Source organism: Electrona antarctica, assembly GCF_951216825.1.
Source record: "Electrona antarctica genome assembly, chromosome: 18".
Classification (NCBI taxonomy): Eukaryota; Metazoa; Chordata; class Actinopteri; order Myctophiformes; family Myctophidae; genus Electrona; species Electrona antarctica.
The window spans coordinates 28,033,317-28,061,287 of record NC_136799.1 but is presented as its reverse complement, the minus strand read 5'-3'; the positions used below and the strand labels follow the sequence as shown (position 1 = coordinate 28,061,287).

The window sequence follows — 27,971 nt, the reverse complement described above, 5'->3', positions numbered from 1 at the left end:
ACCATACCTTACGAGCCCAGTCATCAAAGATCTCCTGGGTGTTGAGTTTGGCTCTGAAGCTGTCTCCATCCTGCTTCAGCTTCAGTCCCTCCACATGGTTCTCCCAGCCTTTCCCCAGAACATCCTCCACCCTCTTCATGTAAGCAGTCAGCTGACGGTCGATTTGCTTGGCCCAGATGATGGAACCAGACACAGGCGGCAGGTCACGTACATGGCTCATCTTACAAGCCTGGCTCTGAGGATATTGGACCTTGAACTTATCGTGAAGAGACTCGATGTCGTCTTTCACGCGCTGGATGAGCTGCGTCTGGTACTCTCGAATAGCGCCACGAATGTGGGGGCGCACAAATAGCGCGTTGAAGCGGGAGAAGATGCGGAACATCTCATTGGCGTTCTTGGCCGTTCCCAGCTGGTCACGGAGTCGTGCGGTGATGCGGGTTTCCACACGGTCAATGCGCTCATCATAGCGTTTCATGGCAGCTTCCCAGGCTTCCATGCCCTCCTTGGACACGTCCAGGCCGTCAACCTCTTTGACGTTCTCGTATGCCAGGTTAACCTCCTCGATGGCATTGGCATCAGCGGCATCAAACATGACTTCAGCCACCTTGATGTCCTGGGGCTCCACAGTCTCTCCTGGGGCATGCTGAAGGACAGCAGAAACCTAGCACCAGAGCAGAAATGGTGAATGAGACCACACAACTCCATATTCCTTTATTGCCGATTTACAGAATCATACATGTAAAGGTAATGGCATATTATTCATCGAACTGCCGCCATCATTGATGACACAACCAACTACATCCATCTACCTGAGGTCTGAGCACACGGACGATGACAGCCCTGAGCTGCTCGTGCTGCCTTCTGAAACGTCTCATGTGGTCCAGACGTGACTGCAGTTTCCGATGGGCGGGGCTCAGGCGCCACACCATTTTCAGGTTCTCCTCTCGCTTCCTCTTCACAATGTCCCTCAGAAGCACCTGGAGCTTCTCATATTCATCCTCCCAGGTTTGGAACACCTCAAAGCATGCCACCATCACCTACAAACAGGAGACATATAGAGGATTTATGGAGATAGAGATTTTCTTTATTCTAACAACATACAGCTGCACGAACAAGTAATGAATCATTTTCGATTTCATGGGGAATGACACTTGTGTGTCAAACAATCACACTTACCTTCTCAAACTCCTCATAGGCAACATGCATGAGCTTCCTGGTGCCCAACACCTTGAGGAGCTGGGAGCTCAGGTCCCTGGAGATGGCCTCCACCAGCCTCAGGGCTCTCTGGATGGGATATTTGGTGTTTCGGATCTTTTTCAGGTGTGTGAATATAGCCATAAGAGCCTGGCGGATCTTATCAAGCTCTGTAGCCGAAAGCAGGTCGTTGAGAGGGAAGTCCTTCATCAGAGGGTTGTAGTCGTTGACGGTCTCCACAGCCTGCTTCAGACCTGGGAGAGAGAACTCATGATTAATGAATCGTTCATAATAACAGTAGAGTCCTAAAAATATATATTTTGGTCAGTCATGCACATCCCGAGCTCTGCAACACATTATACAGTAAGCTCGTAGATCTATTTTGGTGCACAACATCCATGTGCAACTAAGTATCATTCAGGCTTAAGACAGTTTCCCAACCAAGCATTCAAATACATTTCACCCATTACAATGGACAGAATCTCACCAGTGTCTGTGTCAAAGCTGACAGTAGCATGGAAACGTTTGCCATGCTTGAGGATGTCCAAAGTAAGCAGAACCTCAGGGCTCTCTCTTTTCTCCTGGATCCTGTTCAGGGCCCGCTCCAGGTTCAACCAGAAACTTATCTCCTGCAGGGCTGTGCCTGAGGCTGGGTCACGATCAAGCTTCGTCACCTAAGAAGAGGACAGGTGGAGACCTTGTGATGAATACGATCGCTTGTATCAATTTGAGCACATATTCATCGTTTCATTTCCCAAAGTGGGATGGTTGGCCAAAATCGGCATCAAAGTCTTTGGCAATTGGCAGGGTGTAAAGCAATACATTTTAAGCATTGCATGGCAAACCTAAAGTAAATAGGCCATAATTGACAAATCCCTTTTCTCACTTGAAAGAAAAATACATTTACTTAATTTATTTTGCCAGCTTTTTACTGAGCCACTGTATTCCGATTGATACGTTGACGTTTCCAGAAAAGCATTCTGCTAATTTATGTCCAATTTTACTCTCTCAGTTTCTTCTCACCTTCTGAATCTCCCTGATCCAGCGGTTGACACCAGACTGCAGCTGGTTCAGGAAGGAGGGGTCTTCAACTTTGTCACCAAAATCGGTGACCTTGGGCTTCTCTCCACGCTCGTAGAACTGCTTGGCAATGTTAGTGATGATTGGATTTATCTGTAGGCTGATCTCTGGAATCTCTATGTTCTGTTGCAGGTGTAGAAGGCCCATCTCCAGCTCAGCAATCTTCTTCTCAACATTGGGAGCCATTTTATCCCCATCCCTGGAGGGAAGGATGGACATTATACTTCAGTTCTCACCTCTGGGTTCAATAACGCCATCTTATTCTACATCTGTTTCACTTCATTTTGGGATGAAACAATTAACGGGATTGTCAATTGTCAGGATTTTCTTAATCAAATAATGGGTTTAGTGAACCCTTTTTATAGTGTATATGGCATTTACACTACAGAAAATACACAAAATATATATTCTGGTCCATTAAGCAATTTCAAGTTGTCTGTTTGGGTATAGATAACTTATGGTGGCATTTACCAGCATTTTGTACATTATTTTACCACAATGTTATACTATTATACTACTATTGTCACACAAAAAATAATTGGCGATGTTGAAAATAATTATTTCATAAAATACCTAAAATCAAGGTCTCACCTATCAGCTTTGCCAGACTCGCGAATGTAGGACTTGAAGAAAGGAGCGACAGCATTGCTGATGAAAGAGTGCAGCGTCTCATAGGGAGAGTCCTCGCTCAGGGTCAAGACACGAACCTGCGTTGAAATGGGCTTGTCTGCGTCGATGACACCCGTCCTCTTGATAAGGGCCAAGCTGAATGACAGAAATGGTGACAGTGTGAACATCCACAAGGTATAATAGAAGGATTTGTTATGTTGTAATATCTATTATCTAATGATAATCAATGTAGTATTATGGCAATGTCCGAGAGGCATCCTCATATAAAGTTACCTGTTGGATTTGAGACCATAGTGGATATCAATGTTGATGTTGTAACCAATGCATTCCTTCTCCTCCTCTCCTTCATCACCTACATCCTCTGAGAGGAGAGAGAGAGCGAAATTAAATGAATGATGAAAAACAATGTTTGATAGTACCATCAGATAATTGCTCATCCAAGCTGTAATAAAATAAGGAAGTAAAGATATAATCATCAAGTGACTTTAGTCCACACAGCCAAGTGGGCAGGCAAAAAAAAAAAAAAACACACACACACGAAAGCCAGTCAGTCTGTAAACACTTCTTTAGCACAGAGCAAGATTGCTGCTCGCTTAGGGGCCCATCTAACGCCACGGCGCACGGACAGCTCCACGCACCACAACGCCCTGTGCTCTCGCCTCAATGTGCACTGCTTACAAGCACCAAACATTTGCTTGCACTACCTTAATCGTCGCAAATCATGTGTCACACAGTGAAATGCATGTTGGGAGGGACACAGATTAATGTATGGGTCACAGTTTTCTGTGCAACATTCTCTCTCTCTCTCTCTCTCTCTCTAGTGAAGAGTGTCACTGTGCAAATAATATCACTAAATAGGAGCCAAAACCAGATGCCATAAAAACAACCTAACTGTGTAACATAGACACTGTGGCACTGCAGTGCATAACCAAAGAAAGGTCTGAGGAGGAGCCTGGTCGGCTTGAAACTAGAGATGCAACCGATGCTGTATGAAGAGTAATCAACAAACAAACTATAAAAACGTGTCAAACATTGGCCAAATAATAATGAGGCATTGTGAATATTTATCTCATCGGTGGATGAGAGAGTCAAACTAAAATGCCTCAACTCCTACAAATGCTGTCAGGATGATGCGGGTCCCCAGTTCACACCAACACATATATCTTATCTATATCTATATATATATATATATATATATATATATATATATATATATATATATATATATATATACATATATACACATACACACACACTGTACTAAATGTCAGACACAGAGAAAATAGACTTTGTTCCGTTTCCACTGTGGCTCCTCTGTTGAAGCATGATGACAGTGCAAAATAGATAATTCTGCTTCCGTCCATCCAGCTCCCCACCCTCCCTAAAAACAGTGATGTCACTCACTGGGAAAAGATACCCATGGCATCTATGAGCTCTGCATTGCAGCATTTTAGCCACCTCATACAGTGCAATTAAAATGGGTCATTCGTTTTAGTTCTTCTCCAAGACAAGTTGGGAATCCAAAGCAGGCTCACACACACACACTGTACTAAATGTCAGACACAGAGAAAATAGACTTGTTCCGTTTCCACTGTAGCTCCTCTGTTGAAGCATGATGACAGTGCAAAATAGATAATTCTGCTTCCGTCCATCCAGTTCCCCACCCTCCCTAAAAACAAGATACGCATGGCATCTATGAGCTCTGCATTGCAGCATTTTAGCCACCTCATACAGTGCAATTAAAATGAGTCATTTGTTTTAGTTATTCTACAAGACAAATTGGGAATCACACACACACACACACACACACACACACACACACACACACTCGCTGGCTTTCAAAGTGCTGTCTTGTTGACGTTATCATTAGTTTAGCCTTGGATCAAGTCTATAGCATATGTACTTTGTAACATACAGAACCCTAACTGAGTGCTAACCCTGAGAGCAAATAAGCAATCACTAGGGTTGTGTTGTTGTCCTTTATTTATTTATCTATATTTCCTCATAGCTCCGTTTGGAACCTCAATATCTACGCTTTTCGCTTTAGCTCATCTCGGAGCGTAGATATTGAGGTTCCAAACGGAGCTATTTTCTTCATTTAATATGACTGGTCCAAATAGCAAATGTAATGTATGATCTATATAATAATATGCCTGACCTACTTGTTGTTAACTAGTTGTACGAACGCTTGTTTTCTATTGTTGTATTGTTTATTGGATCTTGTTTAGTCGATACACTTAATTGTTTTAGCTCATGCTCATTTGATTTAGCTATTTTGTCTCATCTGTTTAAGGAAATAGGTAGCTGATATATTGCACTTTTACCTTAGCGCTAGGTATACTCTTGGTTGCTTGTTTTTGCAGAAAATGCACTAAAGACTTCTGGTGATTAGTAGTTTTTGTTCCCTACCTATGTTGAATACACTTATTGTAAGTCGCTTTGGATAAAAGCGTCTGCTAAATGACTGTAATGTAATGTAATGTAATGTAATGTAATAATACAAAACGAACCTTTAAAAATGGTAGCTGTCAATAGGTGTTAGTTACCCACAATACAGAACATTAGATACTGCCTAGGCTAGTATTTGTCACGTTTTTCTTTGATATAAACAGTAAACACCATGCTAACGTGATTCAGTGTTGTAAAATTGGATGAGATTGAGGTTAGCTGGTTCCTGGAGTCGACAATAGCAGATCTACATGCTCACAACGCCTCACGCAGCAACGCGTTGTGAGCTTGTAGATCTGCTATATTTCCCGCGAGACGCCGTCGTACGGCGAAGTATACGTATAGGTCCATGGAGACTACTAAAGAGAATGGATGCACAAATGTGACTTGATGAGACAAAAACCTTTGAGACAGCTTCTCTCCACTAGGATGGTGTGAACTTGGGGATCGGAGAGGAATTTCCTCATCTGCTCTATGGAGCTCTTCTCTTCCAGGGCGGTTTCCAAGGAGGCCGGGGCCTCGCCGCCATCTTCCAGGAGCAACGGGACCAGTTTGCGAATGTGCTTCTGCAGCACCGCGGCGTCGGCTACAGTCTGAACCGCCGACACCTCCATGGTGCCGGAGTTGTCTTCCCCCCCTCCGCCGTCAGACATCTCTTCTGAAGAGAGGAGCAAACAACTCGGGCCGGTGGACTTGATTTGATCACACTGAACAAAGAAGAAACAAGGCTGTATGCGTGGGCCGGACTATCGCATCTAGCTCTAGCCTACTACACACATACTGAAGTGATGCAGGGAGGGAGCTGTCAAAGAGCCGCAGCCAGACGTATTCGTGCAAAGGATTGTGGTACTTGTCGTGGAGAGGAGGCACAGTTTAGGCACACGCGCATAGATATATCTATGCACACGCGCATGGTCTGTGATGGGAAACAACTACTATACCCACAATGCAGTTTAGCGGTCTAGTAACTGGTGTACCATCTGACAGACAGGGGGAGGAAGGGAGTTGTCATATACATAGTATTACAATGAAAATCAGTAATCACAGATGTATAATCACAGGTAATAATTTGATACAATATAATACCGGTATATAACAATAATTTAGTCTGTGCCTACCGCAGCGCTGCTGCTATGACACCTGCATTTCCTTCAGGCTCAATTAAATTAAATTAAATGTGCATTTAATGCTACATTTTATTCAACAATCATCTCAAAAGTAGAAAAGTTGCTTGAACTTCAATTCTCAGTTATGTTATGTCCCCAAAACTCAAAAAGAAAAAGACTGGGTTTTTGTGTTTTTTATTCAAAATATACTTGGAAAGGAGAACATTTAAAGCATGGCCACAATTAAAAGCATTAACAGGTGGAATAAATACATTATAAGTATGTAAAATAGGGCAATATGTTCAACCTACATAGCCTAGTCATTACCAGTATTATCCCTGAGATAGAACAGTGTATTTTGTAATTGCGTATCAAAATGGTGAAATGTGGCTTTAATGGCATCTTAAAAAGTGAAAAGCAATTTCACTTTTTGATGTAACCACTATGGCTTCAAAAACCTAGAGACTATCATTGAGCTTGACCATTTCCAAAGGTACAAACATGGTAGACTTATGAAACACTGACTAAACTATTTATCCTACCCTGGAATAGTGTTTGAGCTCTCCGTTTTTACCCTGCATACATAATACATTATAAACACAAATACATTCACTGTCTTCATTTGTCATCTTCTATTGTACGGTATCAACTGAAAAAGTCCTCTAAACCAAAATTAACATTTTAATTCATGATGTTATCTATTGATCTTCCTATGATTTCATTGTTTAAAAACAAACTTGGCATACTCCCGAAAATAAATCTCAAATATGAGATTTCATCTAAACACAATTCATAAAATTGGTTCATTTTTGCAACCAGACATTCAAAATCTCTTCCAAAGCCATCAACAAGGCCTGTCATATGCACTGGAAAAATATGTGCGTGACATTTCTTTTTTTAAAACAATGTTTTATCATATAGGAAAACTATTGGTGGAGGTTTGTCTAACCCATGTTATGCTTAGCTGTGAGTGCACCATAGCAGTTTGGGGAGGGGCAGGACAAACAAATGTACCTGGAATTCACAGCAATTCACTGTCACATTGTCCATGAAGGTGATCCTTTTTCTAATTGTACATTCAGACAGTGTCTTGAGTTACCTTCTTTGTAGGTTATTTTGTGCACATCTCCAAACTGTTTTACTAGAATAATATGTAAATTGTATTTCTTGGTTTATTATCTTAGTTAAAATTCCCATGTGTATGAGCCTTGTGATAAAACATATATTCTGTAACTTGAGGTTCATGGTGTACACCATCTTCAAACCAGTCACCTGTAGTCCAGAACTGTAGGTGATCATTCTTCATCAGGGAACTTGAACTTGGCGTAGACAATGAGCATGACTATAGACATGACCACACACATGGAGCCAATGACAAGATAAGCAATGCCTAGGAAGTTGTTCTTGCCACCCATCCAGGACACATTGCTGAACACTACTTTCTTTCTCCCACCAAAGCTCAGCACAGGATAATCTGGAGAAAACTCAGTTAAGGATTTACATAAGAATCAGAGGGAGGAATGCTATTAGGAATGCTTTACAAGCCATTGTATTGGCACGATATACACAGGGCTTTCTGAGGTAGAAACGAATCAACCGTAGATCATTATATTATTTGCATAGCTCAATTCAAGATATTTGTTTTGACCTTTTTCCTACCACACCCATCTGGTACAACCAGTTAGGCCTGACTCACACGGTCACAACAGATTGTTGTATAGCTGATGCATGAGACTTGTTTACTGATGCAAGCTCGCAATGCATTTCCAATGGAAGTCACATGGTTTGACACAACATTTTTGTTGTATGAGGGGGAGGGGGGCAGTCGAAACAAATGTTGTGTCAAACCATGTGACTTCCATTGGAAATGCATTGGGGCGGCCATGACACTTACCCTTTGTTTACATCTAGCATCCACCAATGTTGTATGCTAGATGCGAAGGTGTGAGTGACTGTCGGGAATTGAACCTGTGCCTCTGCATGGTGAATGAAGGTTTTACCTTCTCTGCCAACTGGACACCCCTACTGTACATGCGTTAATAGTTATAAGTTGATACTTTCTCATCTTCTCTTGATTTGTAATTAAAAAGGATACTGTAAGTAATTTCAAGGGAGTAGTTGCCTGCTGGCAGACCCTCTTGGTAGGGTTCTTCTGTGATACGACGGTACAGTTTATTGAAGTCTGGCAGCGCTGCTCTCCTCATCCAGACCAGGAAATCCTGATTGATGAAGCCATTGTTCGCTGGATCACTAGGATCTAGCTCATAAGCTGGTTTGGACCAATATATAGGCTTCACAGTACCTGTGAATTAGTTTATTAGTTATGTCTATACCAAATAACAAAACATGTTCTCTTATTTAGACTGGATGCAATATGTGTTTAATCAACAGATCCATCATCAACTCTATAGTATATCCAAGTATGATCTAATCCTAACAGTTTCCCAACATTTTGTGGACCAATTCAATGCCACCCAACATATACTACAAGTTACAAGGAGGATTTTATTTTTATTTAACCAGGGGAAAACCCCCATTAGTCCGGCAGCTGGGGTTGTGGGGTGGGAAATTTTGTATAGCGTTCATTTTATTGGCCTAAAATATTGTCTATATACATACTGTAAATTCATGAATCCACTTGCTGACCGGCTGTCGGTATCGAGCAATCTTTTTTATAGGGGTTTATATGTGACCATACCATTGACATCCTATATAAGACAAAAATGTCAAAATATCAATATACTTCAAATAGCATGTGACATGTCAAACTAGGGGTCTTTCATGATTCTGAATCCATTCCAAGCATTAGTTTTGCACAAAAAACACTCCTTGGGCTAAAAACAGCCATTGCAATCATCACAAATGTGATAAGAGGTCAACACATTTTGAGGAATTTGGGCATGTGGCTATGGCCGTTTTAGCCCAAGGAGTGTTTTTTGTGCAAAACTAATGCTTGAAATGGATTCAGAATCATGAAAACCCCCTAGTTTGACAATAGGATATCAATGGTATGGTCACATATAAACCCCTATAAAACAAATTGCTCAATGCCGACAGCCGGTCAGCAAGTGGATTCATGAATGTATGTATATAGACAATATTTTAGGCCAATAAAAAGACTATATACCAAATTTCTCACTTTAAACAAAAGAAGCCTGTCGACTGCCGGACTACATTGAGATTAAGAATGTTCTTTTGCAAGGGAGACCTAGGCAAGACAGTCAGTTGTACGAATATAAACACATATAGTCTACATCTACAAGTACTTTTTAAAGTAGTAATAAATGACTCCTATTGGCCTAAATTGTTTGACGTGCACACGCTCGCCCTTATATCACACATCTGGCAATATTTACTTGTCACACTCTTAATGTGTACGACTAATATACACATATACACATGTTCAGTCACAGACAACCTGCACAGTGATAAAAAAAGAATCAAAGTGAAATACCATTGAATGCGTTCTTTAGAGGCGTGACAGATGGATTCCTGTATTTGATGTTGTAATCCGTCCACCAAGCAATCCCTTTTCCATCAAAAGGCACCTCCTTCCTTTTTCCATTCGCCATTTCCTGGAAAAGCCTGAATGTGTCTACATTGGAAGAATTAAAAAAAAAGGTTTAGATAATATGTTGTGTTTAAGCAGTGGACATCTATCTATAGTCTGGCATCTATCATGTACCATTGAACATGCTGTTTGCTACTGCTCCACAAGGTGCAATTGGTTTCTTGTTTGCCATCTGATAGGGAGCGCAGGTTAAACTTGGATCCTGTAAAAGAAACAGAAAGCACAGTTGAACCAAATACCATATAATAGTTTTTACACTGATGTTTTTCAATAGATAATGTGATAGATCTTATCTAATATGCAGCAGCAAATACATTTCATTTAAAATTTGTACCATGGGCTTAATCCATGCATTGAAAATACCCTACGGTACTTTTTCATATTTTGTACCTTAAAGTTATCCAGATCTCCAGAGAGCTGTTCTTCATCTTTAGAAATACCATATTTCCTGTAGTTCTGGAAGTAGTTGGTCAGACCATAATAAAAGAACACTGGGCCCTGTGGATGACAGTGATCAATACAATCACAAGTTAGAGCAATGATGTTTTACTTAACATTAAAGTAAAAGTCTCTGTGTATGTGTGTTAAACTCCATATTCACCACAAATAACTTGTCCAGAGAGAATTCCAATGTGCACGGACAGTTTTTGGTATCCGTGTCTGAGCACTTATAGCATGGTGAGTCTGTCTCTACTCCAGTGTAATCTTTCTGTGAAAAGAAGATAACCCGGAAAGTTTGCCATTAAATATTGATACATACAAGTCCGAACTTCATTGTGTGGAGTTGTGTTACTGACACTTCACACTCTGTGACTACAAAACATGTGATACTATCAGTGACAAACCCATGACCAACTAACAAATGTCAATTTCCAGGGAAATGTAAGCATCACATTAATATTGCTAACAAACATCCATAACTTGTTAACTCATTGTTAAACACCTTGTGTCAACCAGCATCCATCAATACTAATGGCTGAGTTAGACCCTAACCCACGCTGTAAGTGGAACATGCTAGAAAAGGAACTATACAGCATAAAAAGTCTGTTTACACAAACCCCTCCCCAGATTACAGACTACATCTTAAATGTTAATTGTATCTTATAATTTCCTATATGGCACTGTATTTGTGAACTCCTTTCTTCTTTATGTAGTTACAGTAGCTCTGGTCCATAGCTCTAATGTGCATTAGAGCTATGCTACTCTCTCTCGTCTTCCTGCACTCGCATGAATTGCAGACCAGCCTCTCGACTGTAGCGAAAATAAAAAGAACGTTTTCGCTACTCACTAATACAAACAAACAAATCTGACCGTTTGTGTCATTACAAAGCCTACTTTCCGTGGTGGATGCACTCTGAGCACCCCACCACACGTATAAAATGCACTTTTTGGCCAGAAAGGAATTTTTGTTTTTCACCGGAAAGAAAAATCTTGTCTATGGGGTTTTCTCTTGGCAATATTGGTAGAGGGCGCAGTGGAGTAACGAAAAGTATTTTTCTTCTGGTGAAAAAAAAGAGGCTGGTCTGCATTTTATGCGAGCGCAGGAAGTCGAGAGTAGCATAGCTCCAATGCAAAGGCATTACAGCTATGGACCAGAGCTACAGTTACAGTATAATATTCAGTTTGTTTTCTGATAAAAATCTGTTTAGACTGTAGTAGGTTACACCAAGTCAAATTCACATGTATCTGGCAATACATTTTATTCAGCACAGACTCAGACATACCTCCAACACTTGGATGTTCCGTGAGGTAACAAAGAGTGCAACACCAATTCCGATGAAGGCCAGGCCAATGAGGACAAACCCTGGGATTACAATCCCAGCAGACAGCATAGGCTGCCAAGCCGGTAGCCTCTGCTGGGTGAAGGCTGTGTTGTCAGGCCGGTTGGGGTACGCCTTCTCGTCCTCATCTCTAGCCATTCCCACGGTTCTGTAAGTTGAATCAGTTCATGAGGAGTTATTACATAATTCTTTAATGCTACAATTCGTAACTTGTATCGCTACCCAAGATTCAAACCTGTGTTTCCTGCTGCATAATCAATCAATCTTTATTTCAGACCCAGGAGGATCCATATCACAAACAATACAATAACAATATAACTAAATACAAAAATAAAAATAAATAAAATGGTAAATAAAATGCACATATCCCACACTGTTCAGTTTCTGACATACAAGCATGTGCGCCAGTGGTTCCACAATCTCGATGAGAACCTGAGTGAACTGCGTGTAGGGTCCGTTATTACAGCGATGATGTTGTTTATTGACTCAGATGCCCTACACATGAACCTGTACATAAGGTTACGTAGTACAGCAGAGCAGGTAGGTACTCCAACACTAACAAACATCTGGCTAGCACTGGAGCTTCTTGGCACTCTCAACAGCAGCCTCATACAATCATTATAGGCCACTGTGAGTCTTCTGATGCTGCTTTGTCTATAGCGGCACCATAGGTGTGCAGTATACAGTGGTGTACAGAAGGATCTAAAGAGCGATATCTTCACAGGAACCGAGCACATGCTAAATTTGCGACACAGCATGTATGCTTGGGCATACAGCTTCCGTCGCTGTCTATAGATGTCCTTGTCAAGAGACCAAAACTCAGGTAAAGGAAAAAAGGCTTCAACAAAGGCTTTTGCGGGGCACGGTGGCACAGTCGGTAGTGCTGTCGCCTCACAGCTAGAAGGTCCTGGGTTCGATTCCCGCTGGGGACGCTGTGGGTGCTGGGGGCGTGTTCTCTCCTCTGCGTCACCGAGGCGGGGTTGGCGAAAGGGCCTTTCTGTGTGGAGTTTGCATGTTCTCAGCGTGTCCCCTAGGGTATGTACCCTCACAAAAACATGCAGTAAAAAGCACCTGATGGAGGGGAAAGGAACTGGTGTTCCTTCTGCGCTACATCCGGCAGGGGAAACTCTCCCCTGTCAGGTGAAGAGAAGCAGCTTGGACTCCTCATGAATAGAAGGAAGCATGAGGACAGGTGAAGAGAAGCAGCTTGGACTCCTCATGAATAGAAGGAAGCATGAGGACAGTCCGCTGCCCCCCTAGGTTGGCAGAGGAAGTGTAGCACCCAGGATTACATTATTAGATAATTGACACTGGGTGAAAAAAAATTGTTGCAATTGTTGCAAGTCTTTTGAGCTTTGCAAACAGTAATACTTTCCAGCCAGTAGGTGTCCTACCCTACCGGGGTACATTTCTCAATGAAAGACCAAAACACAGGTTGTGTAGTAGTGGTAATTTACGGATTGGATAAAATAAAGTTTTATTAAATACAATAAGTTCCGGGTCGAAGCATTAAAACATGCAACAGTTCAACAATAGTTTGAAAGGGCCTTCAATTCTTCCTGAATCCTGCTGATGGAATTTGCATGGGCCCATCGCCGCACCCTAAACAGAAGTGTCCACGAAAGTTTGTATTAGCACTGCAGTAGGCGTCGGGCGATTGCTATCTTTATTTCGTTTTGCTCCGACAATCTGTAAGATGTTCAAATGGGCATTCGTCCATAAATCTGCACCCACACAACTATTCTAGACACAAACTCTACATGTTCTCCAAGTGGAAAAACACCAAAACAATGCGAACTGAATTTCCGCCTTGTTCGTGAAAATAAACAAATATCAGACAATCAGAATCAGATCAACCTAAAAAGTATATATTTTTTCTTACAGCTAATACTAGCCTACACAGTACAGACACAACAATTGTTCTTTTGAGTTGTACTCACATGGTATGGTGAACGATCGAGAAACAGAGTAAAGTAGTAAGGCTTCAGGCTTGAATTGTGGACGGGACGGAGGAGCAGCAGATCACCTTTACCTACTCTTGCCTCCTGCCGATCAGGTTTTCGCAAGGTGACGTCATGCTTGAGTTACACTCCGTCACGCGACGGTGTCGCGCGCCGATCTACAAGCGTCGCGGTGAGACGCTCTGTGAGCTTGTAGATCGGCTTTTTTGAGCGGATAGTGTGGGATGAACCCCTCAAGGCTATTCCGAACAAATTGTTTCTTTTGTCTCCTTTTTATCCGAAACTGAAGCCAAGGGTGGGGCTGGGGGGGTGAAAAACCTTTAGGAAAGCACAACTAGCTCAGGAGTATGTAGGCAACCTTAGGCCCGGCCACGGGTGCCAACATTGGCACAGTGAAGGGTGATCACAGGCACACTGGCATAAGTGTGCAAGAGAGGATTTTTCATTTTTAAATAACATTAAATTAAGCTCTCTCAAATGCATGCAAATCCTGCACAATTCTACATTCATTCAAACTGAACTGTGACTGGGGACGGAGTCTGGGAGATAGGTGGGTTATTAATAATGATCATTACAACTATGTCCGGATGTGATGTGAAAGAAAATAGTCAGGAAGAAGAAAGATATGTTATATTTATGGATAATCAACATCTGTTGGAATGGCAGTGTCATAATTCAACATAATGTTGACATGGCACACTATCAAGAAAATAAAAACACAGCACTTCATCTATACTATAGATAGATTATAGATATCACATTATGCAAAGTGCAGAATCCACGCCCTTGTTTTGACTGACATCAACGGAGACCAAGCCTGTTTCATGTTTGAGGTTGAAAATCTACCCTCCCCCAAATCTACCCTCCTGATTCTGTACATCCATGATTATGAGTTTATGGAATAAAATAAAACGGCGCACATCCTCCGATCTTGGTGCTGAGCCAAACTTTTAAACCAACAGATATCATGAAGAAAAGCAAAGGCTCGCAACTCACTTAGTAATGCTCCAAGTATTAATTCACATCCCCACAAGCAGGACATACGTTTCGACCGGTATTGGTCTTTAAAGACCCCCCTGACACCCATCAATTAACTCCTGCTTCTCAACTGTGCCGTATTAAGAAGCTCTGTTGTTGTTTCAGCGACCTCGCCCTAAAGGGAGGTCGCTTCTCGCCCTCAGGGCGTCTTACTGGTAGAAATAAGGCTGGAAGGAGTATTTACGCTCAGAGTGTTCCATTTATACTCAATGGAAATGTATACATTTGACAAATAGTAAAACAAAAAATAGGACAGTAATATAATAATGTGAACCTTTATTGTTCATAATATAAATGGTAGATACAAAATAAAATAAGCCAGTGGTTTAGAACATATTTTACAAAGTCATTGTTCCACAACAGATCCATTTTCAAGTCGATATCGTCTTTAGAGCCCTTGAAGTTTGCTGTAAAGACAAGAGGACACAACCATTATTTGTATAGTTTAGTTCTGTATCTATCAAGTAACTTAAATTGAACATTAAGCCAAGGAAAATATCCCACCTGTCTTCAACAGTTCTGTTGGATGGGTAGTACACCTTGAAGGTGAAGCCACTTTTTGGGAATGAGCCCTATTATAATAAATGGACAACATATTGACAATGGCCACTTCATCTGTACCAGCAGTGTCTTAAGTATCTACACACTCACAATATTACTAGCCTCAATTAAAAAAATATATATGCAGATATATACCGGGTTTATGCAGAGACAGTCTGTATTGGTAATGCTGAATGGATCATATTTGTCTGCAAAGATGATGACGTCGGGGACAGGGTAGACCCATAGAGCATAATCATAGGCCCAGAACACAGGACTGACATACAGAGGAAGAGGAGTCAGGTGACCCTGAGACAGGATGGTCTTCACAAACTGGGGAAATGGGGACACAATATTGAATAGTTTAAAAGTATGATTGATATTTGGATTAACCTAAACATTTCTAAACAGGCCAGATCACTAAAACATTTCCAAGACAACAACATGAGTCAAAGTTGATGAGAGACAGTTTTAAAGAAAGGCTGTAATGCCACAGTTATGTATCTGAGAACTATGGATACAACACACTACTACACAGTTAAAGGTTTGAACAACGTATGAAAAACATTAATGTAGTTCGCCAACTAAATCATAAAACAAGCTTTGAGACAGGACACTTGAGCCCAAAACTCACATGGTTTGGGATGTCAAGATTGGTACTGGGCAACCGCACACAGTTCCTGCACATCTTGTTGACCAGGTCCTCTCTGATAATGACAATCTCCTGACTGCAGTACTGGATTCTGGTCAGAAGAAAATTATTAAGAATCAGGGGCCATATTCATGAACTAAATAAATAAATAACTCTTCAGCTCAGCTTTGCTGTTCCTATTGAATTCATGTTTTTTTTTAATCTAGATTCTAGAACACAATAGCTCTAGGAAGTGTGTGTGTGTGTGTGTGTGTGTGTGTGTGTGTGTGTGTATAAAAAAAGAGAAAAAAATATAATACAATATATATATATATACACTGCCATGGAAACTTTAAAAGCAAAGTGTGTGTACTCGAATATTTAAACTTACATTTTGGCACAGTGTGATATGCCCTATATCAGGGGTTCTCAACCCGTGGGTCGCGACCCCTCGGGGGGGTCGCCAAATTATTTTAGGGGGTCCCCAAATTATTTTCAAAAAAAATAATATATATATATTATTTTTTTAATCTTTTTTTCACGATTTTTAAAAAATAGCAGACCTACAAGCTCGTAGCGCGCCACTTGTAGATCTGCTATTTTTAAATAGCTAAATTATAACAATGCTTAAAACACCAAAAGGGGTTCCCGCCCAAAATGGTTTAAGGTTATTGTAGCAGTCAATTTATATTGGGGGTCGGGAGGGGGCGGGGCGGGGGTCCCGAGACATTGCCAAAGCATTTCCGGGGGTCCCCGGCCAAAAACGTTGAGAACCCCTGCCCTATATCATACATATTTCTAAATTCCCCATATTCACCTGCATGGGTTGGTAGTAAACACTGAGAAGGGTACCCTGTCCCTGAAATCCCCGGTGATATGGTCTGCCAAGGGAGGCCTGAGCAGGAAAAATAATACAAATGTATATGTATCCAAACCACTCAATGAATGACAGGACTGTGTGTCTCTTAATTAATACTAACCTGGGCAGGATAGTGCTAGGACCAGGGTCTTCAGGACCAGGTACAAACACAAAACGACTACTGTAAGATGAGGAAGAATGTGTTGAGTTACATACAATGCCACTATTTGCAGTACAGTATCTGCTTCTATGCTCACACACCTATATATCTGATATCTCAGGTGCCATGTGTAAATAATCCATGTGTAAATAATAAATATGTAGATAATATGTTCCCCCATGATGGAACGATAGAACAAAAACAAATTTCCCCCACTTCTGTAAACCTGTGATGTGACAATAAAGCTCATTCTGATTTCAGTTGCTTGAACTTGAATAGAAAACAACCAAATACAATTCAACAGGACAAAACAGAGAATGACCACAATAGCAACATTACCTGGCATGAATGGCGGGGTACGCACATATGGCATCAGCAAGAGCTTTCAAGGACTCTAAAAAGATTATAAGCAATGTCATTTTCAGCAAATGACATATAGGCAATCATTTATCTCACCTCTAAATATACCACCAGATGTCACATAGAAAACTGTGACTGATAACAATTTTAAACCATTAAAACTGGGAAAGCATCTGTCATTTGAGATTGTTGTGTTGTCTATTCAAAAATAGCAGAAGCAGAATAGCATCTCACAGCACGTCACTTTGTGCTGCGCTGCAGGCTTGTACATCTGCTAGTTTTATTACATTTTGGGAAAATCTTGACATTGTGAGAACTACCTAGGAGGTGAGAACTAACTAGGAGGCATTCGCAGAATCGCCCTCAGGTCATAATGGGTTTGACTCTCACCTTTGAGTGACTTTATCTGTGTTTTCCCATAGGGAGCAGAAGAAAAGTTTCCGCAGAAGATGAAACAGGTAGGAGGCATCGCAGCATAGCCTAAACCAGACAAAAAGCAGATAGCTGTTGTATTAGATTTAAAGTGGCTATGAAATGGCTTGAAAATATCAGTATATAATATTTAGAAAAAAATATCATATACAATATTGTACATCATATGGTCTCAGTGAAAACAGCATATGACTATGAATTTAGGTTATAATGTAGGCTATATAAATCTGAGCTATTATATGATTAGAGAAAATTCATCATGGAGCATTAGAGGTAAAGTGCTGCTAATTCTTGCTCAAGTTGCCGTCAAGTGGGTTAATTTGCAGGAACATAACGACTGTCTTAATTATTATATACAATGGACAGCTTAGCAACATAATGGCTATAAAGTTTATAGGCTTTCTTTTACTAAGCCTTCCAGTTTAGCTGAGTTTTGCCATGTTGCCAACATAAGGTAAGCATAATATTGTTCAGAATGCAAATGTAGAAACGTGGTGATTTAGCAAATAGCGAAAATGTGAGTCAATTTCAAACCTGAGAACATGACGTGGATCTTCTCCATCACCTCTACACTGTCCAACCACACATCTGAGAGAACTACAAACATGGCGTCCTCATTCTCCTCCTCCAACTGCTTCAGCTTGGCAGATGCTTTGACGGACGTGTTGGATGGACCCCCAAAGAAGTTGATGTTACCATAGTATGCCCTAGAAAAACAGGTTTTGATGCAGATTGTTTTAGGAGACACTTTACTACGACGGTGAGGGCGGGGTCACTTAAAGCTGCATTACATAAAGTTTCATTTCCTACCCGGGATTCGAACCCAGGTTACCAAATTACAAACGGCTCCGCAATATGAAATGCTCACTTGGCCAGGTGATATTGTGCTCATGACTCATGAGCTTCAGGCAAGTACAGTAGGTGTCAACTGGTAGGTGGCCTAAGTGACAAAGGGTCTATATTTCTCGCGTATATCTATTCTACGTCCGAGCATATGGTGATTGACCTACCGACACTGCCAGCCTTACCAGACTTTCCTCCGAGGTGGATAGTCTGCCAAGAGGTTACTCCGTGGTGGGAAATAAATAAATAATACAAGTACGATATAATACAAGAGAATGACAGCTTGGCACACGCAACAGTAACTTTTATGTTTTGTAGAAGAGGCAAATTAATATTGTTTGTATAATAGTATAATAGTATTAATTTATAATTTGATTAATACACGATAATCAACACTAACACTAACACTAACACTAACACTAATTTAGAACACACCCAAATCAAATCATACAAATATGTGTTCAATCAATCAATCAAAGCAAACGACATAAACAATATTAGTTTGCCTCTTCTACAAAAATAAAAATTACAAGTTACTGTCGCGTTTGAGAACCACCGGAATTGTAATTGTATAGCAGACGTGAAGTTCACATAACGGATCCCAACCCTAGTCAGTACACTTTCTTTGGAGCTTCTGACCTTGTATTTGCAGATGGCTCTGTCGGTGGGAACCCAAAAGCATTGATATGGAACACCGAGTCCTCGTACCAGCCTACAGGAGAGAGGACAAGGCTCAACTTCACACTGCATAATACTCAGTTTGAAAGAAATTGTACAGTATGTCTTTGGTATTATGCCTGTATGTCCACTTACCTTCTGCCAGAACAAAGCAGGACTCTGTGTATAGGCCATTATGGAACTGGTGAGAGCACAGTTAAGGTATAGATGGTACATCCATACTCAACATATATTCATTCAAATAACTATACAATATCTCATCATTTGACTAAATTATATTGGTCAGACTGTTCCCTACTTCCCTTGTATCATAAATTCACATCAATATTGCCATCAAGTACAATGAAAGGATATTCCCTTGGACATATCCAGCTGTACTGTTCCTGTTGGGTCCTCTAGGTAAAATTTACCCTAGAATATAGAAGGTGAATAAAGAACAAGACCCACAAATTACACATAATGTTGAAATTGTACATTTAAAGCCATACTTATTGTGGTTGAAAACATTTTGAAATTTTCAAGGCACAAAAGAACATTTTGTGTATGTGCTTCATAATAAACTAGTGAGCCACCTCTTTCAGCTGTGTGATCATTCCCAATACGATCACCTCTCCAACTTTAGCTGTGCTACCCAGGAGCGCCTCAACCGTCTTCAGCTAGAAGAATAAATATCAAAATGACATGTTACTATAGGCATTATTCTTACATTAAAGAAAACCATCACAAAATACAAATTCATAAAATGTCACTGTGTTGGGTACATCATGTTGAAGCCACTGTAGCCGATTTTATATAATGATGTGATTACAGCCTGGTACCTGAAACTTATTTCTGCCCTCATCTACAGCAGCGCCTATTGCAGGAGGAGTGAAGAGCTCATGCCGATGTGTTCTCTACAGAGGAAAAAAATAAAGAAGTAAAAGACAACCTCTCATGAAATTCTACTATACACAGAACCTCTGTGTACAACGAAAGGTTGTTTTGGGACTTTGCTATGGCCATAAACGTTAACACTCAGTCAAACGCATCCTGAAGTAGAGCTGACTGACCTGTTGTAGGAGTGTGTAACGTTCCCTGAAGAGTTCAGCCTTGTCTCTGGCTACACCACACAAACTGGGAGTTGGGTGGCTGGTCATATTAATACTAGGAGAGACGGATGAATAATTAGCAACAATTTTGCCATTACAGCATGGCTTGAGGTGCGTAAATAGAAACATTTGCAACAATCAAAGTTGAATCCTTTTTGGCATGCTGGATTGTATATAGAAACTTTCACCTACGGTACAAACTTCTTCCTCTCTGCATTGTAGATATATCTGGGTATATCAAAAGCTCCAATGACGTTGAAAACATTATCACTGCAAAAGAGTTATTCAACTCTAATTAACAAGTAAAATAGTTTTGTTATTATGGGTACAATATATAATTACTGTAACCTAGGTCAAAGTATGGGTACATTTAAATTAGTTATCAAATTGATGATCAAACACATGACAGATGAGTACATGGATCAATTAACTTGAATATATAATTCTCCACTTACTACAAAACAATCATACAAATAAAACTATACTAAAAATAACAGTATTAGAGTTCTTTTTAAGCATTTGCAAGTATTGATTTGCCAATGCAAAATTGCTTTGTTCTTGTAAATAACACATCACAATTAATCAGGTCATTAATCAAGAAAGCATTCAACTGAGGAGGAAATATAGAACCTACAGTCCTTCATCAGACGACTGACTGCAGTCCTGCACAGCAGTTTCCACAATAGACAGCTCTATCATATTGGAGGACACTGATGGAAGACAAGGTTCTTTAGTCATTTAGTTGAAACCAGTATTCGGATAAAGACAACAAGCAAGCACACACAGGGAGATGATAAACAAAAAGCAACTATACTGAAACTACACATTTTCGCCAATGTCAACTGATTTACTTACATGGCTGCTTTTCCACTGCATCCAAAACCTTCTCAATGATATCATCCAGTTCAATGGCACTGACAGACTCCAGCACCTCCACAAGGTACCTGCTGGCTTCACTGTAGTAAAACACAACATTAACATTATGCACAAACAATACAATATTATTAGCCCTATTCAGTCACAGTCAGTCAGTGTTCAACGCTGGTTTTGTGGCAATTGGGAAATGGTCTGAAAGTAAACTGATTTTGCTAGAAATAGTAGCCAGACGTTATGGGCATAAACAAGAAAGTTGAAGGGCAAATTACTAATTTATGTCTGATAATGACGCACAGTGCATTTTCAAATCATGTTTACTTTACAATTAGGCCCTATTCAGACCAAATTATTCTTCTTACTTTTTTACATTTAGTCAAAGAATAGACATGTAACATTAATGTGCCCACAATGTTTAGGTGCCCACTATATTCCTGTGTTCGTGCGAATTCAGAACAGAACTCAACACACACACACACACAACCCGTTTACGAATGCAGTCGGTATGAACATTGCAGATACATACGGTCGAAGGATAAGTCCTCGCATCTTGAAGCCAGTAGAAACTTTAGTCTTTATTTTGCGAACATCCATGACTACTATAGTACTAATATGAGCCAAGAAGAACAACAGTGACAACTCAAGGTTTGGCGCTAAATATCAACTTCCGTCTGTACTCTGTATTACATCACTTCTGGTTCTGGCTTCTGGCAAAAAAGACCGCTCCCCTTACAGTACAGCCGACATCGGTAACCTATCGAATTCTGTGTCGGCGTTGCAAAAGCTAACATTTGAGACTACTGTTCACCATTTTCCATCAGAGGAATGTAACTTACACAATATATAACCCTCCAACGTGCACGAAAATCGTTTCAAGATACTCTCACGTTGGTTTGCAATGAGCTATGACATCATTCGATAGGTTACCAACTTTGGTGTAACACCGGAGAGCTGTCAAAACATGTCATCTGCCAGTGCCTCATGCGCATGTTGTTATGATGTTGTTTTTGTAAACGTCCGCGTCGCAGGTGAAAAATAGAGTAGATGAGCAGCTCTGGGCCTGATTTAGAATGTGAGTATGTTTTGTATTTCATTATCTGTAATATAACAGCATATTAATAAAGCTATAGATGACTACTGTTTTTATTAACCCCACTACAATGGTCAATCAAAGTGCTTCAAATGGACTGTGTCAGTCATCATACTTGTATTTCCGAAAAAGAACGAGAAACACTTGTTTTTGTGAGCTGCTAAACATTCCATAACCAATCCAGTTGACCTAGCCCAAAATGTGAACTCTCGTAGATGCATTTATCGATTCTGACATGTTCAATCTACGAGAGTTCAAAGACTTAGTTGGGTGCGTCGAGCGAAACCTGCCTCAAAGTAACACTGAACATTTTGCATTTGTAAGTACAAATGCAAAATCTAAGGTGCTTTCCTGGTTGCCCCACCTGTCCGAATGTCCGATTATTCTCCGGGAAAGTGGATGACATAATCCGAGACCGAGTGGATTAAAACACCTTTTTTTACGAGTTCAAAGTTTGGGCTACTGTCTGTTACCATGTCTCTCTCTGGACACCCGACATATCCCTAGATAGATTCATTATAATGTATTCCACGACAAACTCTAGTCTATAGTTTAGTTTAGTTTTGTTTTACTGATTTGTTTTGTAGCACTATTACAAGTACATCCATGGATCTGGACGTGGATTCGGAATCCGCACAACGGAGGCACTGCGCGGAGCTGGTCGCCCAGGAGCGAAGCGGCCACACGGCGGTGGTAGAAGGCAATCGGTTATATGTGTGGGGGGGATACGTGGTAAGAAAATGAAATCCACCATCAGCCTAGGTTACATAAAAAAAGAAAAACACTATATACCTTTGCCTGTATTACATCAAACGATAAACATGTCAATAACAACAGTGCAATCAATCGACAGTCAATTGGAGACGATGAAGTTTGTCTACCCAGTGATGAAATCTGGGTATATGACTTACACCGAGGTATATGGTAAGAGTGTGAATTAATGTAATATCGAATTGTCTTGTTTGTGTAAAAAAAATAAAAAAAAGTATTAGTACACACAGTAGGCTATACAGTATGTTCTGATGAAGGACAACATCTTTCCTCCACCTTTGGTCTGTGAAGGGAAATGTTCAGCATGACAGGGGAAGTGCCACCTTCAATGTCTGGGACTTGTGGCTGCTACTTGAATGGACATATGTACATATTTGGAGGTTGTGATGACAATGGACAGACCAATCAGGTTAGCATGAGTTCTTAGGAAATTAAAGGTGATTATGTGGAATGGATTGAATTATTAATAGGTAATTACTAGTATCAGTGTATGAAATGTAATGTAACATCAAATACTGTATTTTCCCTCAAATGTATAAATCAAGTTAGTTCTCTGATGACCAGTGTTTGATTGTAACTAGATCTATTGTGTCAACATCCTGGATGGTAAATATGCTTGGAAGAAAGTCACACCCAACATCGGTTCTCCCCCTTCTCCTCGAGACAAACTGTCCTGCTGGGTTTATAATGGAAGGTACGAACATGGGAAATGTACTAGTCTTCTCTTACCAAAGGTAGACTATATTGTGAAACAGAACGCTCATTTTATGCAAATACCAATGATTCCATTACCTGGAACTATTAACTTCTACAGCCACCACGGTTAATTGTTAAAATTGTCCTTAATCACTCTGCAGGATCATGTACTTTGGAGGGTACGGCCGCAAACTACTGAGGGACATTGACAGCAGCAACAGGAGTTTCATTGTGGATGAGGCTTCTTGGGTATTATTGTTATAATTGTAGTCTTTATTCTTTCTTAATGCATGTAGTTCTGTCTTTAGACCAGAGGCGTATCTACAATAAGGCGAGGGCATGTGTCCGCCTGTCCAAATCCATTTCTGGCCTGGCCAAAATCCATACAATGAGAAAAAAAGAAGACAAAAACAAGACATGAGAACTATTAGTGGACAGCTGATTGGCCGTTGCGGTAGAGCGCGGCCCTCAATCACCCATTGGAATGTAAATGCATGCCTTTCAGCCTTCGTATCCTACTCGTCTGGCAGGTATATCTCTTTGAAAACCTTTAGTGCTACGATTGTGCACGGGGAGACGACAATTAACACATGACCTTGCCTGCCCAAAACGTCATTCCTGGATACGCCACTGCTTTAGACCACATGTTATTCTCATTGAATGTGCATGAAACTACCTTTACATGATTTTCAGGTTGAAGATGTCTTCTGGGGATGGAACAATGAGGTCCATATGTTTGACCCATCACAAGCCAGTTGGAGTGAGCCACACACCTGTGTAAGTCTGTTATTCTACACAGAAATTGTCTGAATGATAGCTGTCCTTGTGTTTGTAAGCCTAGACCAATTGCAGTAAAGGTTGAGGATTATAAACAGCAGTTACAGCACGTGGTGCTGTTGTGTCTCTGGTGTTGAAGGGATAATGTTTGTGCACAGGGTCGTGCCCCTGCCCCTAGGGCAGCCCATGCCAGTGCAACACTGTGTCACAGAGGATATGTGTGTGGAGGCCGAGTTATGGTGAGAATTCTACATCCATCTCAAGTCTACTGCATGTCAGTATTCTATGGAAAGTGGAAGATTTTGATCATAAAATTGACTCACTCACTAGTGACTCACTAGTACATACTGTAACACTATTCTTTTTTTAAATGTAGGAAACCAGGACAAATGATGTTCACTGTCTAGATCTTGAATCATGGACATGGTCAGAAATGTGAGTTAGTAGTGCAATAAACTTAGACATAATCAAATGATATACTCTTTAGAGTGGGCAGTCTGCACATTAGTATTATCTGACAGATACAGTATGAAATGGGGAGACAACAACATTGGGCTGAAAGAGATTGACTGACTGATTGAGCGGTTGGTTGGTTGGTTGGTTGATTGATTGATTGATTGATTGTTTTTTTGACAAAAAAATGCATATACATGGACATATATATTTTACATACAGTATGTCAAAAGGATAAAGCACAAACATAACATACTCAAGAGCACATTGTGGTCCTTAAAGTGCAAATGTTTGTGTAAAATGAATGAACATTAACATTAAATCTTGTATGTTTCCTCAGAGTTCCAATCTCCACCCTTCCCATCATTCCGTTGGGCAGATCATGGCATACCCTCACAGCAGTTTCAGATAATGTCTTGTTCCTGTTTGGTGGACTGAGTGTAGATTGCAAACCAATGAGTAAGACATTAATGATTTATATTTCAATGTCCTTGATGGTATATCATTTTATTTTATTCAATAAAAAAACAATATTTCCCTTCCAGGTGATGCCTGGTTGCTTGATGTTGAAACAAAGAAATGGAGAGAGATTGAGCATCCGTATCAGAACAAACCAAGGTAATTTTTATCACCTAAAATGCTGTCATATATTTAACTATATTCATCTGGAAATATTGTTCACTTAGCATTATTGACCAAGTTTAAGGTGATCTGCTGTGAACAAATGTATTGTGAGAATGTGTATACTGTCTAATTCTATTTTCCTACGTAAGGTTGTGGCACACGGCATGTCCAGGCAAAGACTCTGATGTGATTGTCTTCGGAGGAAGTTGTGACTACATCCTGCTTGTTGACACTGTAGGTATTCTGAGGGTGAATACCATTGACTGTATATAAACAAATGGATACACAACGGACTGAATTGTTTTAATCTCAGACTTTTGAACAGTTGCAAATCTGAAAACATGGAAGATTAAATCACGTGTCTCCATTAAATTACACTGATACCAGCATAGTCCTAATTAAGTTAAGTTTAAATATGCAAGATTATGTGAAATGCTAACCGCTTGAAGGAAACAATTAACTTTAAGTCAAGCCTAAATTACAATCACAAATGTTTTCAGAAGGAAGTTCACTTAATTTAGTGCCTTAGGTCTTTCCATCAAATGAAGATGCAAATCTGATAAAATCATTGCCTGTATAAAAATGTAAAAAAGAAAATCACCATACGTAGAATAAGGAAGGTTTCATCTATATTTCTCGTCAGGGTCACTGCAATGATGCACTTGTTTTCCAGACACAACCTTATCCCCTGTTCAGGTAAAAAAAGAAAATTTCAGCATTGTATGATTCACAACGGATATAAATACAGAACAAATTATATAGCAGCTGTTTTACAAAGATGTCATGAAAAAAAAGTATTCATTCAGCTACCATTGTGTCAATGACAACTTCTACTGTAAATATGGTGTAATAATGTTTTAATTTTCTTTTCTTTTTTAACCTTTTGTCTTACAGGCTTTGTGAGGATTACATTGCAAAGAATGCGAACATCGACAAGACACTTCACAAACATCTCCCGCTCCTGCCACCTGTGCTGCTGCAAGCAGTGCAGCAGAGAATGTCTTACTATAGACCTTTAAAGAAGAAACAGCATTAGTCTGATACACTTCTTAAAACTTTCCTTTCAATGCTTTAAATGCAGGTTTTTATTTATAGATTATTATTATCATTATTAAGGCACTTGTCCTCCCATCAACCTTGATCTTCCCAATCAGGTTTAGTGGAAGCATTTTAGTTTTGAAACATATTGTGAAAAATGTTATAAATTTGGATAGGCCTATACTTTATCATTTTACACATCTTTTATACTAAATACTATATTTAATGCTGGGGGGGGGGAAGTGTACTGTGACTGTGTTAAATAAATGGCACAGCAGAAAGGTTGCGTCTTTTGTCTTGTCAAATTACTGACCGCAGTTATAAATACTAAATGACACACATATACGCTATATTGGCACACATAAGTGCACACACACACACTTCCACCTCTTTATGCATGCCTTCAAGAACCGTTTATACAACATAATTACACTGATCATTGAAACGACCCATACTGTAAGACCATACTGTATGTTTTCAGCATACTGCTGGTCTTACTTCAAGACCACTAGGTGGGAGTATAGGCCTTTGCATTGTATATGTAGCTGCCTGAAACTTTTCTTCATCAGCAGAAAGGCAGCTGCCAACCAAGGGGCCTCAATAAGCCCCTTCGAATATCCCCATTGCCATGCATTCCTTCTAAAGGAAGGGTGGAGATTGGAGAACAGGAACTGTGCTCAGGAAATGAACCTTAAGTACACAGTCCCAGCTCACATACCTTTTCAAAGTGGCTGCATATTAGAAAATGGAAACGGCACAAATATGCACAGAAATTATGGTGGGAAATAGTCTTGGAATGGTATCTCAATGATATCAGAGCCTAATTCATAGTTGGTGTAAAAACTAAGCATTATTCATCACTGGCTAGTATGTGTGAAAAATAAAACATGTGGGTGGAGCTACAAGAGAAAAAATCTTAGCCAAAACAATCTCCATTACTGCATTACCCATTAACAGAGAAGGGAAAGTAAAGCAGCTAATTGGTTACTTTATAAGTGACTGCACTGCACACCCTTTGTGAGGAACAGCAAGTTCCTCTTGTGGGGCCGCCGGTGCCTCAGGGGTAGAGTGGCTGTATGATAACCGCAAGCTTGCCAGTTCGAACCCGGGTTCCCCCAGAGTCAGTGTCGAACTGTCCTTGAGCAAGACTCTGAACCCCTAATTACTCTTGATGTGCTGGTTGGTGCCTTGCATGGTTTCCGCCGCCATCGGTAAAGGCGCTATATAAATGCACCATTTACCAAGTTTC

General features: G+C 40.3%; 4 protein-coding genes across 8 annotated transcripts in view; 1 reads left to right on the top strand and 3 right to left on the bottom strand.

The window, feature by feature from the left end:
* dync1h1 (dynein, cytoplasmic 1, heavy chain 1) overlaps positions 1–6,202 on the bottom strand; it is a 43,437-nt gene extending 37,235 nt beyond the window's left edge. The window contains exons 1-8 of one of the 2 annotated variants that reach the window (XM_079527873.1): positions 5,756–6,202; positions 3,178–3,265; positions 2,866–3,039; positions 2,218–2,473; positions 1,682–1,868; positions 1,177–1,448; positions 810–1,037; positions 8–661 (exon numbers count right to left, since the gene is read on the bottom strand). In XM_079527873.1, coding sequence (XP_079383999.1) covers positions 8–661; positions 810–1,037; positions 1,177–1,448; positions 1,682–1,868; positions 2,218–2,473; positions 2,866–3,039; positions 3,178–3,265; positions 5,756–6,005 — 2,109 coding nt within the window. In that variant the 5' untranslated portion in view covers positions 6,006–6,202. Of the gene's footprint in view, positions 1–7; positions 662–787; positions 1,038–1,176; positions 1,449–1,681; positions 1,869–2,217; positions 2,474–2,865; positions 3,040–3,177; positions 3,266–5,755 lie in introns of those variants that run through there. The other variant, XM_079527874.1, reaches the window with a different exon arrangement.
* Positions 6,203–6,637: 435 nt separating this feature from the next.
* Positions 6,638–13,911, bottom strand: tmem30b (transmembrane protein 30B). 2 transcript variants are annotated; one of them, XR_013792344.1, is made up of 9 exons: positions 13,751–13,911; positions 11,754–11,958; positions 10,631–10,738; positions 10,420–10,527; positions 10,144–10,231; positions 9,913–10,053; positions 8,554–8,760; positions 7,461–7,932; positions 6,638–7,422 (listed from the first exon to the last, which is right to left on the bottom strand). XR_013792344.1 is itself a non-coding variant. In XM_079529042.1 (8 exons), the coding sequence occupies exons 2-8, from the start codon at positions 11,946–11,948 to the stop codon at positions 7,754–7,756; spliced, it is 1,026 nt and encodes a 341-aa protein (XP_079385168.1). In that variant the 5' UTR covers positions 11,949–11,958; positions 13,751–13,911; the 3' UTR covers positions 6,638–7,753. The 2 variants fall into 2 exon arrangements, 1 of the variants encoding a protein (XP_079385168.1); XM_079529042.1 differs by having other exon boundaries at positions 6,638–7,932.
* A 1,157-nt stretch (positions 13,912–15,068) lies between these two features.
* Positions 15,069–21,937, bottom strand: pole2 (polymerase (DNA directed), epsilon 2). Its single transcript, XM_079527992.1, has 19 exons — positions 21,800–21,937; positions 21,256–21,356; positions 21,035–21,110; positions 20,593–20,670; positions 20,362–20,455; positions 20,131–20,205; positions 19,885–19,968; positions 19,667–19,723; positions 19,448–19,496; positions 19,274–19,346; positions 18,326–18,498; positions 17,750–17,839; positions 17,339–17,393; positions 16,961–17,020; positions 16,798–16,875; positions 15,984–16,092; positions 15,506–15,682; positions 15,314–15,381; positions 15,069–15,216 (listed from the first exon to the last, which is right to left on the bottom strand). The coding sequence occupies exons 1-19, from the start codon at positions 21,865–21,867 to the stop codon at positions 15,198–15,200; spliced, it is 1,584 nt and encodes a 527-aa protein (XP_079384118.1). The 5' UTR covers positions 21,868–21,937; the 3' UTR covers positions 15,069–15,197.
* Positions 21,938–22,227: 290 nt separating this feature from the next.
* On the top strand, positions 22,228–26,982 carry LOC306942365 (kelch domain-containing protein 1). Of its 3 annotated transcripts, none has more exons than XM_079528215.1 (14): positions 22,228–22,345; positions 22,951–23,095; positions 23,217–23,287; positions 23,426–23,543; positions 23,716–23,828; positions 23,992–24,079; positions 24,524–24,607; positions 24,766–24,846; positions 24,984–25,042; positions 25,401–25,519; positions 25,606–25,678; positions 25,834–25,918; positions 26,328–26,380; positions 26,579–26,982. In XM_079528215.1, exons 2-14 carry the CDS (start codon positions 22,970–22,972, stop codon positions 26,718–26,720), a joined length of 1,212 nt encoding a protein of 403 aa, XP_079384341.1. In that variant the 5' UTR covers positions 22,228–22,345; positions 22,951–22,969; the 3' UTR covers positions 26,721–26,982. The 3 variants fall into 3 exon arrangements, with proteins under 3 accessions (XP_079384341.1, XP_079384343.1, XP_079384342.1); XM_079528217.1 differs by having other exon boundaries at positions 23,201–23,287; XM_079528216.1 differs by lacking the exon at positions 24,766–24,846.
* The last annotated feature ends 989 nt before the right edge of the window (positions 26,983–27,971 follow it).

What these genes read in the sequence shown, in the direction of transcription:
- tmem30b (XM_079529042.1), bottom strand. Translation starts at nt 11,948, where the DNA reads ATGGCTAGAGATGAGGACGAGAAGGCGTACCCCAACCGGCCTGACAAC. An exon ending in GGAACATCCAAGTGTTGGAG is followed by an intron (nt 10,739 to 11,753) that starts GTATGTCTGAGT and finishes TTCTTTTCACAG; the next exon opens with AAAGATTACACTGGAGTAGA. An exon ending in CTCCCTTGAAATTACTTACA is followed by an intron (nt 7,933 to 8,553) that starts GTATCCTTTTTA and finishes AGTTTTCTCCAG; the next exon opens with ATTATCCTGTGCTGAGCTTT.
- pole2 (XM_079527992.1), bottom strand. Translation starts at nt 21,867, where the DNA reads ATGGATGTTCGCAAAATAAAGACTAAAGTTTCTACTGGCTTCAAGATG. An exon ending in GAGAGGAAGAAGTTTGTACC is followed by an intron (nt 20,456 to 20,592) that starts GTAGGTGAAAGT and finishes CGTCTCTCCTAG; the next exon opens with TATTAATATGACCAGCCACC. An exon ending in ACTGTCTCTGCATAAACCCG is followed by an intron (nt 15,382 to 15,505) that starts GTATATATCTGC and finishes TTATTATAATAG; the next exon opens with GGCTCATTCCCAAAAAGTGG.
- LOC306942365 (XM_079528215.1), top strand. Translation starts at nt 22,970, where the DNA reads ATGGATCTGGACGTGGATTCGGAATCCGCACAACGGAGGCACTGCGCG. An exon ending in GGAGTGAGCCACACACCTGT is followed by an intron (nt 24,608 to 24,765) that starts GTAAGTCTGTTA and finishes GTTTGTGCACAG; the next exon opens with GGTCGTGCCCCTGCCCCTAG. An exon ending in ACATCCTGCTTGTTGACACT is followed by an intron (nt 25,919 to 26,327) that starts GTAGGTATTCTG and finishes ATTTCTCGTCAG; the next exon opens with GGTCACTGCAATGATGCACT.